At 39.4% G+C, this 22,343-nt stretch overlaps 1 protein-coding gene across 1 annotated transcript in view; it reads left to right on the top strand.

Moving 5' to 3' along the window:
• EPHA6 (EPH receptor A6) overlaps positions 1-22,343 on the top strand; it is a 4,848,151-nt gene that overhangs the window by 3,683,694 nt on the left and 1,142,114 nt on the right. The window contains exon 7 of the mRNA XM_044072160.1: positions 21,719-21,881. Within this exon, the coding sequence (XP_043928095.1) occupies positions 21,719-21,881 (163 nt within the window). The remainder of the gene's footprint in view (positions 1-21,718; positions 21,882-22,343) is intronic.

Genomic DNA, 22,343 nt, shown 5'->3' with positions numbered 1-22,343 from the left:
TTTATTTGTCACACCTCGATCTCCCTCTGTTGGCTGCAATGATGCGTCTGGGGTTCCTACCCAACAGGTCTTCTTGCAATGAGACAAATGGATCCATGTTGATAGTCCTGCACAGCAAACTGCGATTACAGTGGTGAGTAGGACCTGGAAAGGCCCCTTCCACCTCGGGCTCAGGCAGTTTTTCCTCTGAAAAGTTTTAACGTAAACCCAATCACCTGGTTGTAGCTGTTGACAGGGCTGGTCAGGAGGCTTTGGTAATACTACTCTTACTGTTTGATGATATTGCTGCACATTTTTAAGGAGTCTCCTACAATAAGAAATCATAGCTTCATATGACAAAGTTTAATCGGCATTTCCCACTGGAGGGGGAGCTGGAAGGGCCATGGGTCTCCCCATTAATATCTCATAAGGACTCAATTTTCTGGTGGCATTCAGTGAGGCCCTCATACTCATCAATGCTAAGGGAAGGGCTTTGGGCCACTTTAAGTGGGTTTCAGCACAAATCTTCAAAATTTTATTTTTAAAGGTCCTGTTTACCCTTTCCACTAATCCAGATGACTGGGGATGGTTGGGACAGTGAAGACTCAACTTAGTATTAAAAGCTTTACATAACTCTTTAAACAGATTATTATTAAAATGAGTTCCCTGGTCACTGTTAACAATGCTGAGTATACCGAATTTTGGTATATAATCATTTTACAATTTTTTAATAACTGTGACTGCATCAGCTTTGCGACATGGGTAAGCTTCCATCCATGCTGAGAACATACACACTACCAACAAAATAAATTGTAAATTATTAGTCTTAGGCATCTGGATGAAATCCAGCTGTATATTAACAAAAGGTCCCCAGGGTGAAGGTAAACATGCAGACATGCTATTGGCATGTTTGCTTATGTTATATTTCAAACAAATACTACAATTTTGTACATACTGAAGTATCAAAAAAGAGACATGAGGGGCATACCAACTTTTGGTAATTTGATTAAATAAAGCTGTCTTACCTGTATAAGCTGGTAGATGATATACCCTTACTAGGTAAGGTAGCAAAGAGGCAGGCACCACCAATCGGCCGTCCGGATGTCGCCATATGCCATCAGAGGATTTTTTCCATACATCCTTGAGCCACCTCAGAACTTCTCCCTGTGATGCTTCAGCTTGAAAGGCTGACAATTTTGCAAAATCAAACACATCATTACTATTGTAGTTCGTTGTTGTCAACATACAAAGTTGTTTACAACAATTTACTACTGCTTGTTTAGCAGCTTGGTCTGCCACATTGTTACCTTTTGTAACCATGTCACTGCTTGTTTAGCAGCTTGGTCTGCCACATTGTTAACTTTTGTAACCATGTTACTGCTTGTTTAGCAGTTTGGTCTGCCACATTGTTACCTTTTGTAACTATGTTACTGCTTGTTTAGCAGCTTGGTCTGCCACATTGTTACATTTTGTAACCATGTTACTGCTTGTTTAGCAGCTTGGTCTGCCACATTGTTACCTTTTGTAACTATGTTACTGCTTGTTTAGCAGCTTGGCCTGCCACATTGTTACCTTTTGTAACCATGTTACTGCTTGTTTAGCAGCTTGGTCTGCCACATTGTTACCTTTTGTAACCATGTCACTGCTTGTTTAGTAGCTTGGCCTGCCACATTGTTACCTTTTGTAACCATGTTACTGCTTGTTTAGCAGCTTGGTCTGCCACATTGTTACCATTTGTAACCATGTTACTGCTTGTTTAGCAGCTTGGTCTGCTAAGTTGTTACCTTTTGTAACAACATTTATCACCTTTTGATGTGCACAACATTTGATTACACACAGCTTTTTAGGTAACAAAAGTGCATCTAACAATGATTTTATGTACCCTGAAATTTTAATTTGATTTCCTGAAGAAGTTAAAAACCCTCTCTCTCTCCAAAGTTGCCCAAAGTCATGTACCACCCCGAAAGCATAATGGCTGTCTGTAAAAATATTGGCCACCTTGTCTTTGGCTAACTCACAGGCTTTTTGCAAAGCCACTAGCTCAGCTATTTGAGTAGAGTGAATACCCTCTAATCTTTGTTGCAACAATATTGTTTCCTTGGTGCAGACTGCTTTTCCTGAGATTAACTTTCCTGTTTGATCTCTTCCACAGGAACCATCAACAAACAGATGCATGTCAGCATTGGGTATAGGAGTGTCCTTTAAGTCCTCCCTAGGAGAAAGCAAATAGTTAGTTACTTACACACACACACACACACACACACACACACACACACACACACACACAATCATGCTCTTCACCATCCTCAACAGTAGGCAACAGAGATGCAGGATTTAGAGCAGGACAGCGGATCAGAGAAATAGAAGGATCAGAAAGGTGTAAGTTCATATCTAGCTTGGCGTGCAGTCGAGAGTGGTTGAGTTTTCATTTTAAGCAAAGAGATGTACAGAATGAGGGACAGCTACTGTGAGATCATTCCCAAGCAGCAACAATTTTGCCAGATTAACTATAATGGCAGCAGCGGCAACTGCCCTTAAACAGGATGGAAAACCTTTTGCAACAGAATCAAGTGCTGTGCTGTAATAAGCCAATAGACGATAGCTGTCGCCATGTTTTTGGGCAAGTACTACTTCTGCAAATCTGTTTCTTTCATGACAAAATAAAATAAAAGTTATCATAGTGTGGTAATCCTAAAGCTGGGGCAGTAGCGAAAGCTTGCTTCAAGTTCTGAAATGAATTTTCCTCTTCACTGTTCCTGCTTTAAAAGATTTGTCAAAGGTTTGGCGATTTCTGCATAGTTAGGGATCCGCTGTCTGCGGTATCCTGTCATACCTAGAAAAGACCTAAGCTGTCTCTGAGTAGTCGGACGTGAGGCCTTAGATATTGCATCAGTATGAGATGGTAACACTTGCCTGCTATGCTGGGATATTAAATGACCAAGATAACATACCTGAGATGACCACAATTGTAGTTTTTCTCTAGACACTTTGTGTCCCTTCTCTGCAAAGATAGTCAGAAGATGCAAGGTATTCTGCTGGCATTGCTGAAAGGAGTCTGATGCTATTAGTAAATCATCTACATATTGTAGTAACACCCACCCACCCGGAAATGTCATATTCTGCAAATCTTTTTTTAGAATTTGAGAAAATAATGAAGGAGATTCAGTATATCCTTGTGGCAACTGTGTCCATGTATATTGCTGTCCGTGATAAGTGAAAGCAAACAGAAACTTTCTGTCAGGGTGAATAGGTATAGAAAAGAATGCTAAACATAAATCTATCACAGAAAAGTAACTAGCTGTAGGTGGTATGCAACTCAGTATTGTTGCTGGATTTGGAACAACAGGAAAAGTAGGCAATACTGCATTATTTACAGCCCTTAATTCTTGGACAAACCTATAAGTATCCTTTCCTGGCTTTTTCACTGGAAAAATAGGAGTAGTACAAGGGCTTTTAGCTAGTATTATTATTCCTTGCTGTATCAGAGACTGAATTACAGGTTTGATTCCCTGCACTGCTTCTGGCTTTAATAGATATTGTGAAACTCTGGGGAGAGGTTTTGATGGATTTAATTTTATTTTTACTGGTTTTGCTGATTTCAGTATACCTGATTAATTTGCATGCTTAGCCCACAAGTTGGCAGGTACCTGCTGTAGTAACTCTTTATTTTCCTGTATACTTCCAGCAGGCTGTTCCTCAGCTTCTGCTAAAACTGCCAATACGTTCCCCTCCGATTCTGTTGGAACATTTAGATACACCCCTTCTGGGGTACAGTAAATAGTACGACCCAGCTTACATAACAAATCTCTTCCTAGTACGTTTACTGGTGCAGTAGTACTCAGAAGAAAAGAATGCTTTTCTTTAATCAGACCTAAAGAAATGGGGATGAGTTCTGAAACAGGATACGTAACCATGGTATTTGTTACTCCAACTGCCTTTACTTTCTTTTTTGATACTGGTATTTGATTATCTGAAGTAATTTGTATCCTGACCTAGTAGCTCCAGTGTCCACCAGAAATGTTTTTTTTTTTTTTTTTTTTATTTTCATCTTAACGTAGGGCCCATTTGATCTATTGGCAGTAGAGGATTAGGATTCACGTCTGTATTTTTTTTTTGACCTGGTCAGTATGGAGCTTTTTGACTCCTTCCAGTCTGAGGAGATGGTGGAGGAAAAACTGCATTATTATAATTTGGTTGCCATTCAGTCCAAGTATCTTGGGCTCTCTGCATTTGCCTGTGTGTGCACTCCCCTCTCCAATGTCCTGCTTCTCCATAGTTAAAGCAGGATGTATTAGATGAAGCTGGAGGGGCACTGCCAGCTCGTTATTGCCAACCAGATGCACCTTGTTCCCCTCGACCAACACTTTTGCTAAATCCTTTAGCAATTCCTCTACCCCTTCCCCTGCTTTTACCTCGACCCCTTGGGTGTTCCAGCTGCCTGATTTGTAAAGTTAACAGCTTATCCTCAGTATCCTTCCTTTGTTTTCCCTGATACTCTGTACAGTGATGTGCAGCCCTTAATATCCTCACTATCCTTCCTTCATTTTCCCTGATACTCTGTTCAGTGATCTGCAGCACTTAATAAAGACTCTAAATCCTTCCCTTGCTAGTCTATGAGCACCTGCTTTATTTGATTTTGTACAGGGGCTTGCAGACCCTGCACAAAGGCTGCTGCAATAGCTGGCTTAGCTTGCCCTTCTAGGTCTGGTATTCCTGAGTGTCTAGCAAATACTGTTTTAAGGTGACTCAAATAGTCTGCAGGGGCTTCCCCTTTATTTTGTTTACATGCCTGTATTTTAGACCAGTCAGTCCTAACTTGACACACATCTGTAATCGTGTTTAATAATGTTGTTCGTGTATCTATTAATGCATTTCTTGTGAGAGTGAAATCTGTTATTTCAGCCTTTTCCAGTAACTGCTTTCTTATTTCATCTGAAATAACTACCCTCAGCAGTTGATTTAAATCTGTCAAAGTAGGATTGTAACATTCTATTATAGTTTTTAATTCTTCTTTGAATTTTAATGGATCTTCTCTAATATTTGGAAAATGTTTAGACATAGTATGCAAATCAGCAGGGGTCCAAGGACGATGAACAAGTTCCCTATTGTTAGCCCTTAAAATTTCCCTGAGAGGTGCCAATAGATCCCCTTTAGAGGTTGTACCCTGTCATGTGAGTATGTATGGTGAGATACAGGAGTGTCAAATACTAATGCCCTTGTTGGGGAAGTAGAAGCTGTCTGAGAAGGATAGGAAGAAGAACTCCCCTCCCTCCACTGCAGATGCCTGTTCAAAAGATGAATATTAAACAGGGGAACCAGTCTGAGATGTACCAGTATCACGTGAACTGGGTGTCCAATAGCCAGTAGATTGAAAGGTAAGAGTCTGAGAAACAACTGAGTCTTGTACAGGAGGTACCTGTACTGGTGCATATGGGGGTGGGGGTGCTGTAGCTACTGGAGGATTATCATCCTCTTCAGAAGTTTCTGCTTTTTGGCCATCCTCAGTTTGTTCCAAACCTGCTAAGACAGGACAAAGGGATCCCTTTTTACTGGTGTGTACTGCCTTTTTAACCTCTTTTACTTGTTGCAACAATTTATTATTAACATCCTGCAACCCTCTTAATGCTGACTCCTTTTCCCTAAGTGCTTCACTGTACAATAATAAAATGCTGTAATTTGTTCCCCACTTACTTTGCTTTTCTTTTCTTCCAAAATACCTTTCAGTGTCAGCAATTTAGTCTTATCATAAGTTCAATTTAATGGAAATATCCCACCAGCACAATTCTTAGTAAGCTGAAACCAGATATTTACAATTTTCCTTCCCATAGTTAAAATACATAAAACATGCAGGGGTTTCCTTTTCAGGCATCTGATCTCGCTGCTTAACTTTGCTCCCATTTTTCTTATTTTATAAATCAGTAATAAAAATGTTAGGCTTACCTTACATCTCCTGGATTTTGGCAATTCCGAAGACAGAAAATAACTGTAGTAATCCACACACCATAAAGGGAGGGAAGGGTAGGAAGTCTGTCACCATGCAGCAACAGAGGAAAGGTTTTGGTCAGCTTTTCCCACAGCACTCCCTTGCTTTCGTCCCTGCGCAAGCTCAAAAGTTACAGCTCCAGCATTGTGGTCGGGATAACGAGGCGGATAGGTACTGTGTCCAGATCTAACCACACGTTCGGACCCTCTGAGGGTATTTTCACGCAATCACACTAAGTCCCAATGTGCTTTTGGGCTCATGAATTTATTTTAAAAACACATACCTCTACATCCTATCATGTAGTAGGCTCATGAATTTGTTTTAACAGTATATAGTTTATGTCCCAATCATGCTATGGGCTCATGAACTTGTTTTAACAGTTTACAGTCTATGTCCCAATCATGCGGTTGGCTCATGACATTGTTTTAACTTTATTTTTAGCTTTTAACTTTTTTTTTTCTTTCTCTCATACATTCATACATTGACAGAATAAAACATCTCTCTTACTTCTTACCTTTCAATCCTGCAGGTACCGCCCTCGACACAAGGCACCTCCTTGTGCTGTATGTGCACATACATTTACTACTCTCATTTACTGTGGCATTCTCCCACTATTACTTGTATATCTTACAACCACTCAGTCAAACAAAAACAGTCATGCACTTATACTACAAACATAGCCATGCACTTATACTACAAACAAAGTCATGAGGTTATACTACAGACACAGTCATGCACTTATACTACAAACACAGTCATGAAGTTATACTACAGACACAGTCATGCACTTATACTACAAACACAGTCATGAAGTTATACTATAGACACAGTCATGCACTTACACTACAAACACAGTCATGCAGTTATACTACAAACACAGTCATGCAGTTATACTGCAAACACAGTCATGAAGTTATACTACAGACACAGACATGCACTTATACTACAAACACAGTGATGAAGTTATACTACAGACACAGTCATGCACTTACACTACAAACACAGTCATGCAGTTATACTACAAACACAGTCATGCAGTTATACTACAAACACAGTCATGCAGTTATACTACAGACACAGTCATGCAGTTATACTACAAATACAGTCATGCACTTATACTACAGACACAGTCATGCAGTTATACTACAAACACATTCATGCACTTATCCTACAGACACAGTCATGCACTTATACTATAAACACAGTCATGAAGTTATACTACAAACACAGTTATGCAGTTATACTACAAACACAGTCATGCTGTTATACTACAAACACAGTCATGCACTTATACTACAAACAGTCATGCAGTTATACTACAGATACAGTCATAAAGTTATACTACAGACACAGTCATGCAGTTATACTACAACACAGTCATGAAGTTATACTACAGACACATTCATGCACTTATACTACATACACAGTCATGCACTTAGAGTACAGACACAGTAATGCACTTATGCTACAGACACAGTCATGCAGTTATACTACAGACACACTCATGCACTTATACTACAAACACAGTCATGAAGTTATACTACAAACACAGTCATGCACTTATACTACAAACACAGTCATGAAGTTATACTACAAACACAGTCATGCACTTATACTATAGACACAGTCATGCACTTATACTACAAACACAGTCATGCACTTATGCTACAGACACAGTCATGAAGTTATACTACAAACACAGTCATGCAGTTATACTACAGACACAGTCATGCACTTATACTACAGACACAGTCATGAAGTTATACTACAAACACAGTCATGCACTTATACTATAGACTCAGTCATGAAGTTATACTACAAACAGTCATGCAGTTATACTACAGATACAGTCATGCAGTTATACTACAGACACAGTCATGAAGTTATACTACAGACACAGTCATGAAGTTATACTACAAACACAGTCTTGCACGTATACTACATTTTGCTAAAATTGTCTAAAAGAGAGAAAGAAAAAAAAAACACAAACCAACCTTTTTTCCTTACAAAATAATTTCCCTGCCAAGGCTAGTATGTTTGCACACCCTGAATAGCTGCACATCTGAGTCTCTGACTATTCCATACAAAGCAGTGTGGAATTCACAGAAAATCTGTGATGGGCCCTATTCCAGAACTGCCCTGCAGCCATACCAAAATTCAGATCCAGAGAACGGCACCAAATTGTTAAAGTCATAAATAAATAACATTAAGAATTTACCTTATATGCCTCTAGTCAGGAGCAGCACTTCAGGATGCACAAACAGAAATTTTATTCTTACAGCGCTGGGAGTTATTCTTTATAATTCTTGGTGAAGCATTCTTACTTTACATACAAAAACTGTAATTTTATACATTTTCTTATCAAACTGCTCATGCAGTTTCATGACGTTATAATGACTGTGTCCAATAGAAAACTTTGCAAATGTCCTCATCTCTCGTGATTTTCACTTTAGACTTCATGTGAACACCTTCCTATACATGATTCATCTGCTTCCAAGGGGTCTTGATTCTGACCTTGGATGTTTCAAACCTGCTCTAGCAACAACGCAATCTTAGCCTGGAGGAGTCAGGCTAGCAAATAACTTTTTGTATAACTACATGCCTCACTTCATGCAACACTTACTATTCTCTATTATTACATACTAAAAGAATGCAGTAAAAAAAACAGCAATACTGTGGGCTTATAAAGCTGAATTTTTCCCAGCCCTGCATACAAATTATATTTGCTTTTTAACAATCATATTATAGCATCATTAGTAAACTGAAATTAATATACATTTTAATAAGCTGGTGTTGTCCAGTAACAGTAATCTGCAGAGATGACAGTTTATACAATCTTTCCTGTAGACTTCAGCCTGCTATACCCATGAGACTCTCCATTTTCCATCCCTGCTGTATCTCATTCAGTCATGGGAACCAAAGACTATCCTGGTAACCAGTAGGTACAAGGAATAAGACAATCTGAAATGAAGTTAGTCCGACACAAATCACAGGCATAATCGCATATATACATATAGGAACAATTTAAAACATCTCCACTCTGCCTACCAAAATGTTTCTGAGGTGTTGGAAAAAACACATAAATCTTGGTAAAAACAAGCAAACTAAACAAACACACAGAAATGACATGCAAATTCCACTCAAAAGATACCCCAGCTAGGAATTGAACCAAAGACCTATATCCTAGGAGTCGGTAATTCATACACCATTGTGATGCATTGAGATTTTCAAGTTACTTGACCTGCTGAAGCTGATTACATAACTTTCCTTCTATAACAGAAAGACCTCACACAGCAAACGTTACATAGTTAATTATCTTTACTGTGTACTGTGTTCAGATTTACAGCTGCTTGTTTATTGTGGTTTACACAGCTTTCAGACTGGTAGTCACTTTTAAAAAGGGTAATCGAAAATGAACTATTCACAGTGAAAATGATTTCTCCTTCATAGTGAATTATATCACCTTTCACGTTGTAAAATATGTTTCACACTGACTCTTGACTAAAGTGAGAAATCTTGATCTATGAATGGCTTTTTTTCATGAGTATTTCTTTTTATGTGAAATTACTCTCTGACTGTGCTTAAAGCCTTGTCTAAAAGGACAGGAACAGTTTCAAGGAGGCTATGTGTTTATTAGATTTATTTGAGATACACAATATCTCTCCCGCCTAGAACTGCCAAATGTCATATAGAGATGATATAAATTACTGACTTAAGGCAGTACCGCTTATAACTTATCTTGTCTTTCCTCCCCTGATGACTGTTTCTCTGTTTCCCACAGGAGCCTATTACAATTCCGTTAACATTCCATTTTCACCTGACTCAAGCTAAACATATTTCACCGATGTCCTGTTATGCAGTCATTCAGCAGAGTTATGTCTAGTGTTCTGCTCTAAATAACACAAAAAGCTGGTATTATGTGTGGAAATATTTGTATATATTGTAGATGACTTCATACACGTACATGTATACATTCTCACACATTACGTGCAAACACATACACACACACACACACACACACACACACACACACACACACACACACACACACACACACACACATATATGTGTGTGCACTCGTACACACACAGTTATCACTTATGTTGTTTATGTTTCATTTTATTTTTCTTTATGGGAAAATAAAATATTGTGAAATGATATAGTGACATATAAGTGTTTACATGTTTAGGCTACATTTGCCTTTTGTTGACAGGGATAGTAGCACTAGGCTAGTGGTATCCTATCAGGAGAAACCCAAAGTGGGATTTTAAACTTCTAGTGGAAATTTTGCTAGGGCATCGGGGAACTTACCTTACTCTTCTTGACAGGTGACATGTAATCTCTTACATCCACCTGAGCTACCAGCAACTCAAGCAGACAGGGCCTCGGTTTAAAATCTCATCCAAAGGATGACACACTAAGGAATATAGCAACCCCTTTATAATGCACTGCAGTGTCAGCTTTCCATCTAGCCATTGAGGGAATAAAACCCAAAGCCTTCTGTACCAAAGTGGAGTGAGTGTTCTGTATGCTGCATCACAGACACTGCTTTGGTTCTGGAATAGGAGTTAAGATAGAATATGGGCTCATAGTTTCTTCATCTTGATCATAAGGATTTGTCAATCATGAATGTTTTATTCAGCAATAGAAACAACACAATGATTATGGTAATATTAAAAGGAGACAAGAGGAGTTTGCTCTGTCAGGCATCTACAGACCTCCTGTGACTTTACTAAGGTGCTGGACTTCTTGTATCACTCAAAATATCAGCTTAGGGTGTGGTGGGATCCTATGTGACATTTCTTAAGACTGATATACTATAAAGTTGAAACTTTTAAGTAATTTGTTATATGACCAGGAATTCATATAGATAGCTAAAATTCCTAAATCCTAGATGAGGGCATAACATATACTAGATGTTATCACCAGAAATAAATGTAACATGGAGGCTAGCTCAGAAAGATTTCCCACTATACCTAGTCGTGACCATATAATGAAAGGATCCATCAAAATTGTGCAAAACAGAGGTCGAAAGGATAATGTTAGGGAGATGCAAAATATTACATTTAATATGCACATGGACTGTAAGTGCAAAGAATCTTATGAAAACCTTTACCTGGACAAAAGAAATTCAAAGGAAGACTGACACTGAGAAAATCAAAGCATCACCTTAAAAGTCATATTCAGGAAGGTGAACGCATTCAGAGCAAGTGTAGTATGCAATGAATAAGAAAAATAAAGTATATAAAAATTGGAATTTTTTTCTTATCTCATAGGTTCATAGGGTAGTACTAGGCTAACCGCCCTTGCGAGCCATTTTAAGCCTAGCCAATTATCCCTTGTGAGACTCAAACCCTGCACTTTGTGTTTGTAAGGCAAACACCTTAACCATTAGGCCACCCTCCCAACCCTTTTTTCATTTTCCAAAGATTAAGACTCTATATTGTCCACTGTAAAACAACATAAAAGACAAGTGTCAAGTGACACAGGAGAGTCTGTATTAGGTCCCCTATTTGATGTTAAAGGCAGAAGGTCTATATTAGGGGTGTTGTGTTAGCAACATAAGCATTCACACCATCAGAGTCATCTTAAAGAAATTGACAGGCATTTTAGTTATACTAGACGTAGAGCTGAGTCTGAGTGTAGCCACACTCACAAAGCACACTTGTACAACTGCCTCTCCTAAAGTTAGTGCTTTGTCAACTTGTACTGATATTCTTGGTATCAAAAGATCCTCAGGACTCAATGTTTTTTTTTCAAATCAGGACCTTAAAGAGATAAACAAAAAAATAATGGATCCAATAATAAATTGATTAAAACAAAAATGTTCAGCCTCATGGAAGAAACCAATGACTAAGCCTTAAAATAAAAACAAAAAAGGATGTAGAAATGATTGCAAACTATGCAAACATTTAGACTTTTTACCTTCTGCTAGCAAACTGATGCAAGAATTTGTGTTGAATGCTTTGCAAAATGAATTGAGACTTTTAAACATTTATAATATTTGCAAATAAGGCACTGTACGAGCACATCCACTCATGCATGAATCGTGCCATCCCAAATAGAACCAAGATGCTCTCCTCCAAAAAAAGGAAGCCAATCTGGTGGTCCCCTGCCATAAACAAACTTTACAACAAAAGGAAGAAACTGTTGCAGAAAAGAGGAAAATCCCAGTATGCAAAAAACTCCCTTACTAGTCTCAGTAAGAAGCTGAGATCCCTCGTAAAATCCTCCAAAGCTAGTTATGAAAATAAAATTGCCAAAGATTCCAAAGACAACCAGAAGGCATTCTATAACTATGTCAAGAATATAAATGACAATGCTAAGACCTGCTCTGAGCTACAACAGAATGGCATTAAATACACTGATCCCAAGGATATTGCCAATATCCTGGCAGATCGATTCAGTACCAACTTCACCCTCCTCTCACCCCCCTAAACAGCCCATCTTAATACTGTAAGATTGCCAAATTCCGGTAATAATGGCCACACAGGTAAAAAACGCACTCTCCAAAGCTAAGAATACAGCATCCATGGGACCAGATGACATCCCGAGCTGTATTCTACATGAACTACAAAATGAACTGGCACCTCACCTAAGTGTCATGTTTAATCATACCCTCAACTCAGGCTTTTTGCCCACTGAGTGATGCACAGCTACAGTTATCCCACTCCACAAGGGGGATCCACCTTGGATCCCAGGAACTACCGCCCCATCAGTCTGATGAGCCTGATCTGCAAGGCCATGGAACGTATTGTCATGGAACTTATAAACAAAGATATTGGCAACCTTCAAACACTGGACCCTACCCAGTTTGGGTTTGTGAAGGGCCAATCTTGTCTCCTGAACCTGATTGACTTCTTCGAATCAGTCTCCAGAGCCATGGATGAGGGTAAGGCAGTCCTCACAGCCTATCTGGACATCGCCAAGGCCTTTGACACCATCCCCCACTCTGGAATCATAGATAAACTTACTAAGCTGGGCATTAATCCCTACGTCACTCGATAGGTTGCCAACTGGCTTACTGACAGAACCCACACTGTAAAAGTAGCCGACTCCAAATCCAGCTCCAGACAAGTGACAAGTGGAGTACCTCAGGGTTCAGTCCTGGGACTGATCTTGTTTGGCATCTACTTCTCTGAAGTACAGGCCAACACTAAGGGACTCTGGCTAACAAAGTTCGCAGATGACTGCAAACTGGGAACCATTATTGAATCCCCAAATTATGTGGATACTCTACAAAAGGGCCTTATAGAAACAGATGCTTGATGCCAGAGCCATGGACTCAAGCTCAATGCCAAGAAATGTATAGTTATCCCCTTTGGGAAAAAAACATGTACCCGTGAATTACCACATAGGTGGCACAACACTAAACACCGAAAGTGTGATAAGAGACTTAGGGACACAGGTGGACAGTGGTCTCACCTTCAGTAACCACATCACCACAACAGTCAGGAAATTCTTCTATGTGGCACACCTAATCACTAAGAGCTTTTCATCCAGAAAAAAGGACGTTATTGCCCCACTGTACTCATCCCTCATTAGACCCATTATAGAATACAATGCCCCATTTGGTATGTACCTCTCAAGACATCTGCAGCAACTGGAAAGGCCGCAGAAATACCTCACTAAAAGAATCACAGACCTAAAGCAGATGCCCTATGCTGACTGCCTTAAAAAACTCCAGCTATACTCTGTCACATATCGTCTACTCAGAGGTGATCTCTGCTTAACATACAAGGCCATGTCAAACCCAGAGCTGTTGGACATGCTACACTTAAAGAAATCCCAATCCCTCAGAGTCACACGCTCCAGGGATCTAAACCTTGTCATCACAATAAACAAAACATGCTGGCTGGATGGGTTCCTAACCCAGAGACTCCCCAGACTCTGGAATAGACTGCCCATACATGTCAAGCAGAGCACCTCCTTGGCCCTCTTCAAAAAGAACCTTGATGATTGGATGAGAGAAAGGAAATTCACCCTAGAGATCACGTCAGTCACCCTGCTAGACAGGGGTCCAGTGAAGTAAATAGTGTGGGAAAAATAGCCAGGGAATTGTTATGGATAGGCTTGTATAGGCCCTAGGGCCAATAGCCTAGTATCAACCTATGAACCTATGAACCTAATACATTTAATGTACAAGGAGATTAACTGGCACACCATCTCAGTTTTTCTGTGATAACACTGTCAAAGCAATCTTAAATTGCTCGTCGATAACACCAACTATAAGGGTCTCCATCACTTTGACTAGCAAGCCCTGGAAATGGCTCAGGGGAAGATAGTGGCAGACAGAGTTTGAAAGACAGTCATCAGCGATTTGCATAATGGTTAAGGTGTTTTCCTCACAGACACAAGGTACAGGGTTTAATTTTCACCTTTGAAGGGAAATTGGCTTGCCTTAAATGGCCTACAAGGGCTGCTAGTCTAGTACTTACCTATAAACCTAAGACATTGTAGCATATGCCACAGATGAACTGTATAGGCACTTTAATTAAACCAGACAAGATCAGACTCTATATGGATCGACAGCGAACAGAACATATCAAAGGGATCATTATTCATAAAAAAAAAAAAAAACTGTTGAATTTATTGTTCCTGTGATGCCAGTAGCCAAGGTTCCCATTCACAATCTCGAATTACTGAATACTCGAAATTCAGTAACTTGAGACTGGAAAGTCGAAAACCCATAAGCGCGAATCTGCATAAGTGCGAATTCAAATATCTCGAATTTGCGCTTATGCATGTCAGCTACGGGATGGGAAGTGTGTGAGTTGGGATGTTTTACGGAAGTGAAGGTAAGTGAGTGTATGTGTGTGTTTTGTAAGTTGTGTGTGTGGGTAAGGGTAGGGAGGTGGGAGTATGAGTGTGAGTGTTGGATGTGTCTGTATTTGTGTGTGTGTGTGTGTGTGTGTGTGTGTGTGTGTGTGTGTGTGTGTGTGTGTGTGTGCGAGGCAGTGTAAAATGTCTGTGTGGTGTTTTTTATTTTGTGTATTAGTGCAATCACGGAGTTAGAATATATAAGTAGGGGGTGTGGGGGTGCAGCCCCCCCACATGGGGAGTGCAGGGGGGCTTGCCCCCTGCATGCATGCAGTGTAGGGCTTGTAGTTTATGTGATGTGGGTTGTATGGTGTGCATGTTGTGTGGTGTACGTGTTCTGTATGTTCTGGGTTTTTTGTTTTCGTGCTTGTGGGTTTTGGGATTTTTGTTGGTTCGACTTTACAGTCTCGAGTAACTGAATTTTGAGCATTCAGTAATTCGAGATTGTGAAGGGAAACCATAGCCAAATATTTCCCGGTAGCTGAAGCAAACCTAAGTTGTTCTAAATGGTTAAAGATTGTGTTTATTATGCACACTTTTATGAACATACAGATTAGAAAGAATGTCACTGGCATTTCTTCAGCACTTGAGATCTTCCAGAGAGCTGTTGCACAGATTATTGCACAGATTGCTGATGCTCTGGAAAGCATTATAAGTATTAATGGGCTATGGCCTTTAACCACAGTGATCTTTCTGTTATATAGGTAAGGTCATAACTTGCGTAAAGCCCAGACTTTAACCATACGTTCCTTCTATGTGACTACTAGAGTCCTTTCTGAGTTGAAGCCTGTGACTTAAGTACAAATACAAGTACAAACAAGTGCTCCTCTTCCTCAGAGAAAATTACCGCCCCTGCTCCATTGTTAGAAACATCTACCTGTACAATGAACTCTTGAATATAATCAGGACAAGTTGGAACAAATGTTGACCTATGCCTGGCTTTAGAGGGTAGCTGTCTGCAGTTTTCGGTCAAGTTAACCTTACTTAAAGCTAATGACTCTTGCTGCCTTTAACATCAGATAGGGGACCTAATTCAGACTCTACTGAATCACTTGTGACTTGTCTTTTGATGGTGTTTTCCATTGACCTTTCCTGAATATGATTTTGAAAGTGATGCTCTGTGGCTGTTCATTTTCCTGTAGTACATACAGAATGAGGTACTGCCATCCTTCTTTGACACCACCATAACTGGTGAGGCCCAGGTACTGTTGGATTCCTGGATTATCACAAGTTCCTAGATATCCTAAAGTTCCTCTTATAGATTATGTGCAACTCTTTCTGGGACTTTATAAGAAACTTGTTTGAGAGCTGCTAGGATCTTATAAGAAACTTGTTTGAGAGTTGCTAGGGTCTGGTTTCTAAGTGATGGATATAACCTGCCCTACTAGTAAGCAAACTTCCAAATTCTTGCAATACTGTTTCAATTTGCTAAACCTGGCTAAGAGGTAGTTGTGGGGAAAGGCTACCCCATCTACCAAGCTGTCAGATCAAGCATCACCAAGAAGTTAATATGATAGAGCTTATGCTTTGTTTCCTGATTGGTGTCTCCATAATGCAGGTGACATCAGCCTCTCTTTTTATAATGGTGACAGGGCCCTCTTAGGCTGTCTGCAGCTTGCTGTATCTCACAGGAATAAGTATAATCACTTGTGCCCTACAGGATACTCTCTGACAATGTCTGTGTGTCATACCAATCCTTTTGCTGTTGTTGTGCCTGACAAAGGTACTCTTTGGTACATTCACGAGGTTTAGTCCATACTCCATAACAGACTTTTTGTGGAAATCCCACTCCTCCTCCCATTTATTATGAATTAAATCCAGGGGACTCTTTACCTTCTGTCCATACAGTAGCTCAAATGATGCAAAACCTGTAGATTCCTGGGGCAATTAAGCAAAGAGAGACTGGGGAATATACTTGTCTCACTGCCTCTTGAACTGGTTTGTAAATGGCCTTAACATGGCATTCAGCATAAAGTTAAACCACTCTGCCAGAAAATTTGTGGATAGTAGGGGGTAACCTTCAGGTGCTTTACCCCACAACACTTCCACAAACAATCCTCCTATTTTTTCTTGTTTGTTTTATCCCACATGTATGTTTCTTCTACCTTTATGACTATGTATTACTGATATTTAATTGCCTTATATTACCTTTGCTCATAGGTTCATAGGTTCATAGGTAGGTACTAGGCTATTGGCCCTAGGGCCTATAGAATCTAGCCAAAAAGGTACCCTGACTTTCGCCACCCAAGAAAATTATTTTCCTGTGCCCCTGTTGAGCAGAGCCACAGAGGTGATCCCCGGGGTGAATTTCCTATTACCATTCCAATCATCAAGATTTTTCTTGAAGAGTGCTAATGAGAAGCTTTGTTTGATATAGATAGGTAGTTTATTCCAGAGTATGGGAAGTCTCTGGGACAGGAATCTCTCTCTTCAGCATGTTCTGTTTATTGTGGTGACAAGGTTTAGGTCCCTACATCATGTAGCTTGGAGGGATTGGGATTTCTTTAAGTGGAGCATGTCCAACAGCTCTGGGTTTGACATAGCATTGTATGTTAGGCAGAGATCACCTCTGAGTAGGCGATATGCGACAGATTAAAGCTGGGGTTTTTTGAGATGGTCTGCATAGGGCATCTGTTTGAGGACAGTAATTCTCTTTGTGAGGTATTTCTTTGGCCTTTCCAGTTATTGTAGATGTCTTGTGAAGTACATACCAAAAGGGACATTGTACTCTATAATGGGTCTAATGAGTGATGAGCAGAGGGGAACAATGACCTCATTTTCCTAGATGAGAACCCTTTTGTGATTTGGTGTGCCATGTAGAAGGATTTCCTGACTACTGTGGTGAAGTGATTATCAAAGGAGAGACTACTGTCCACCTGTGTCCCAAGGTCTCATCACACTTTCTGTGTTAAGTAGACTACCACCTATGTGGCAGCCCATGGGTACAGAGTTTTTACCAAAGGGGATGACAGTGCACTTTTTGCCATTGAGCTTGAGGCCATGGCTTTGACACCAGGCATATGTTTCAGTGAGGCCCTTTTGTAGGATGTCCACATCATTAGGAGTTTCAGTTGTGGCTCCTAGTTTGCAGTCATCTGCGAACTTCGTTAGCCAAAGACCTTCTGTGTTAGCCTGTAGAGAAGTAGATACCAAACAGGAGAGGACCCAGGACTGAACCTTGTGGTACTCCACTTGTCACTGGTCGTAAGTCAGATTTAGAGTCTGCTACTTTCACAGTGTGGGTTCTGTCAGTGAGCCAGTTGGCAACCCATTTTGTGACATAGGGATTTATACCTGGTTTAGTGAGTTTATCTATAATTCCAGAGTGGGGGATGGTGTCAAAAGCCTTGGCGAGCTCTAGATAGGCTATGTGAACCACCTTACCCTCGTGTACGGCTTTAGTGACTGCTTCAATGAAGTCAATCAGGTTTAGGAGACACGATCTGTCTTTTACAAACCCAAACTGAGGTGGGGGGAGTCCAGAGTTTGGAGATTACCAATGTCTTTGTTTATAAGTTCCATGATGATATGTTCCATGGCCTTGCAGGCCAGGCTCATTAGGCTAATGGGGCAGCAGTTCAGGGGTCCGTGGTGGCTCCCTCTTTGTGGAGTGGGATAACCGTTGCTGTGCACCATTCAGTGGGCACAAAGCCTGAGGTGAGACTGTGATTGAACATGGTGCTTAGGTGGGGTGCCAGTTCATTTTGTAGTTCATGTAGAACGCAGCCTGGGATGTTGTTAGGTCCCATTGATGCTGTGTTCTTGGCTTTGGAGAGTGTGTTTTTTACCTGTGCAGCCGTGATTACAGGAACTTTGCATTTTTCCGGTGTAGAGATGGGCCCTTTGGGGGGGGGGTAAAGATAGCACTGAACTTATCTGCCAGGATGTTGTAACATTTTTAAAACATTTGTGAGTTGCTGAGTGTTCTTTCTTGCCTTTATATTGTCATAGCGTGTCGAATAATGGAACCATTATATTACCTGACTCTACTACCAAATTGCTAGGTGTCACGATTGATAACAATCTCTCCTTCGACTTTCATATCAATAATACCATTAAATCTGTAAATGGGAAACTTGGCTCTCTATATAGAATCAAAACTTTTTTAACCTTCCCAGCAAAAGTGAATCTTGCCCACTCACATCTTATTTCCACACTTCTCTATGCCTCACCTATCTACACTAATCTCAAGAAAAACAATCTCTCTAAACTGTCTACCACTTACAATAACATAGCTAGATTTGTTACTGGAAAACAATTTAGAACCCACCATTGTCTGAATCTGCAACAACTTAACTTTGAACTGACAAACATGTTGCTTCTATCCCAACTTATGTTTGTCCAAAGAGCTTTTTACCAACCTCTTAATACACCTGCTCTTTCTAACCTCTTAAGCCCCTACTCAAACCTGAACTCACTCCTCTTCTAGCAAACTGCTAGTTACCTTAACCAAATCTAATAACCTTGCTGGTGATTCCTTTTCTCAAATGCCATTGGGAAACACTGGAATAAACTTCCTCCGAACTTACTTCAATTGCATCTACTGCTCTGTTTAAACAAAAACTAAGAGTTCACCTTAAAACCACTGGATATGTTCCTGCTCTAAGCCTGATTAAAATTTTCTTGGTTTTCTCCTCCTCATGGCTATTTGTCTCTCTCTTCTGGCAATACATATCTCTTTAACTCTGTACCTTCTTTCGATTAATGTTCTCTCTTTTCCTTGGTTTCATGCTTTCTCTAATTGGTTCCAAAGATGAAATTATGTTGAACATGTTGTTTATACCTTTAGAATATAATTAATCATTCTTGTCTTGGAGTGAAAGACCTACCACTTTTTAATCTGTTATGTTAATCTGTTGTTATGTATTTTTTGTTATGTTGTATCCGTCCTGTCTACATGTGGAGCTTTTCTCCCCGGGCCTCTGCTGAAAATGGAAATATATCCAGTTAGACTAGCCCGGTTAACAAATGTAAAATAAATAAAATAAATAGCCTTTACGACCCATGTCTTGACTGAATACAGTGCCTTGACAAGTTTACTTTCCCCTTTTTAACAAATGTTAACTACAAAATAAATAAATAAATAAATACATACATACATACATACATGCATGAGTTAATATATGGTTAATTATAGTTTATAGAGTTTCCAGGCTAATGTTGTATTCATTTAAGTTTGCAGGATACTGCTCTACATTTCAAAATATCATGGTACATACTCGTCTTTGGTTTGTTAGTTGCATTAGACCCATACTTGAGTATGGAATAACAACATGGAAACCTTGCGTCTCGGTGTCACTATTTCTGTTTACTCTTCCATGTTATCATAGATTTTGTATACTTTGTCTCCTTCCATATAACAATACCTTCTGTCTGTTATCTGATTTTATATTTTGGGCTAATGCATAATTATTTAACTTTAATGGCAACCCCTAACCGGGAAAAGCTGAAAGACACAAACAAACAAACAAACATGAAGAACCAGATAACATACTATAGATCCAATCTGTGATTTCCTGCATCTACGTCAAAATATTGGAGACTTCGATCTTACTATAACACTTTGCATACTTCTTCAGTTTTATCAATCTCTATTTTTATAGAAAAAATCAGTATTTGTCATTTGTTTTGCATATTCCATATATTTTATTGTTCAGTTGTGCTGTACTGTACACCTCTCTCCTTTGCTTTGGTCTGAACTTGTGACTCCCTGTCATGGCTATGTAGAGTTCTGGATGGAAAATACAAAAAGGTGTGGTTGTCACTTACTGTGCATGCTTAGCCCCAGTCATCTTCCTGTTGTAAATGCATCCATGAATTCTTCATGACTAGTTGAAGTGGTTATGTGAGTTTCCATTAAAGAAATACATTCAGATTTGGAAATAATAAGGGATGCTATAGTTTAACAATGGTTAGAAGCAGATATGTGAACATAGGCACACTATGTAAACTTTTCAACCTTTTAATAATCATAAAGTTCAACAAAGCCCGTTTGCTTATGTTGCTGTGTGTGTGTGTGTGTGTGTGTGTGTGTGTGTGTGTGTGTGTGTGTGTGTGTGTGTGTGTGTGTGTGTGTGTGCACGTGCATGCGTGTGTGTGCACGTACGCATGTGAGCACCAAAGTATTGTTTTTTATAGTTTGAGTGATGTCTCTATTTCTCTCCTATGTGTGAGCCTCAGAGGTACATTATTATCTATATTTCAAGCTTAAATTCACAGTGACAATAAGTAGCAAATATTTTTTATCATATTTTAAGAATGATCTCTCTTCCTTTGAGTTGGTATGACCTTAGAGTAAGAATATATATAAATAAGGGAGCTTTCAGTTATACCTCACTTACAGAAATGCTTATTTACAGGTCTGAAACACTTGCATGCATTTCCATGCACACTAATCATATAGGTTTAGAGCTTATATGTCCTTGAGGTTGTTGTGGGCTACATGCACAACTATACAAGTTTACCGTTTAGAGCTTGCACATTCTGATCCAGCATAGTAGACCCACATGCAGTAAGTTCCTAAGTGTACATCCATCTTCTACAGCTATGGATATAAAGATTATCACATTCCAAAGTTCTAAAAATGAAGAAAGATATGTTTTAACGTGGTTCTTCAGTAACCACATATTTACCCCAAGGAAGTAAAAGTGGATAGGATGGAGTTGGGGTAATAAATATATGCAGATGGAGCGATGCCTATATTGTATAGGCTTATATTCAGATCCAGTATTACTGAAAACATGGCATAACATTGAAAGGTGAATGACGTATGGAACCTTAACAGCCCACAAGCTATCATAATGTCTGTGCTTAATTAAATAGCTTTTCATAACACTCCTTTGGTTGTTCTGAAAGACTTGATCCCTAACTGAAAATAAAATAAAGTAGATCTTTAAGGTGAAATATTATTTTTGTTTCTTTTCTCTTTCTCAATAGGAACAGGAACAGCTGAGCTATTCTTCAACACGAACAAAGGCTCCGAGTGTAATCATCTCTGGGCTGAAACCATCTACCAAGTATATATTTCATATCCGCGCAAGGACAGGAAATGGTTATAGTGGTTACAGCCAGAAGTTTGAATATGAAACAGGAGATGAAAGTAAGATTTATCAAATCTAACTTTAGTGAATAAAATATTTCATGATGTTTTCCATCCAGCCTGCTGTTTATTTTTGTTTACGTTGTACTAACTCCAAATTTATTTTTTATATTAGTGACTGTCAATTTACACATATTGAACAAATTACCAACATATTTACATTCAAGCTTTCCTTAAAATGTACGCACATGGAATTCCTTCCTTTGCTGCTCTTAGCAGCTTAGGCATTGTGTTTTCAGAGTTCTGCAAAGTCAGTGACTTCATGAGTAAAGGTGAAAAACACAATTCAGAAGGTACATAAACAGAATATCAAGGCATTGCATTAGTGCTAAACTGTTTAACTGTAAGTCATAACTGGAATATTAATTTGGCATGAACTCACTAACACATTTTACCAATCCCAGCTTTTAGTTGTACACAATTTAATATATAATCTGGACAAATGCAGAGCCTTAAAATCTA

The sequence above is a fragment of the Protopterus annectens genome, chromosome 5.part0 (genome assembly GCF_019279795.1).
Source record: "Protopterus annectens isolate FY-2018-M chromosome 5.part0, PAN1.0, whole genome shotgun sequence".
Taxonomy (NCBI): Eukaryota; Metazoa; Chordata; order Ceratodontiformes; family Protopteridae; genus Protopterus; species Protopterus annectens.
Note: the sequence above shows the minus strand (reverse complement) of the source record. Positions and strands in the feature narration are given on the sequence as shown.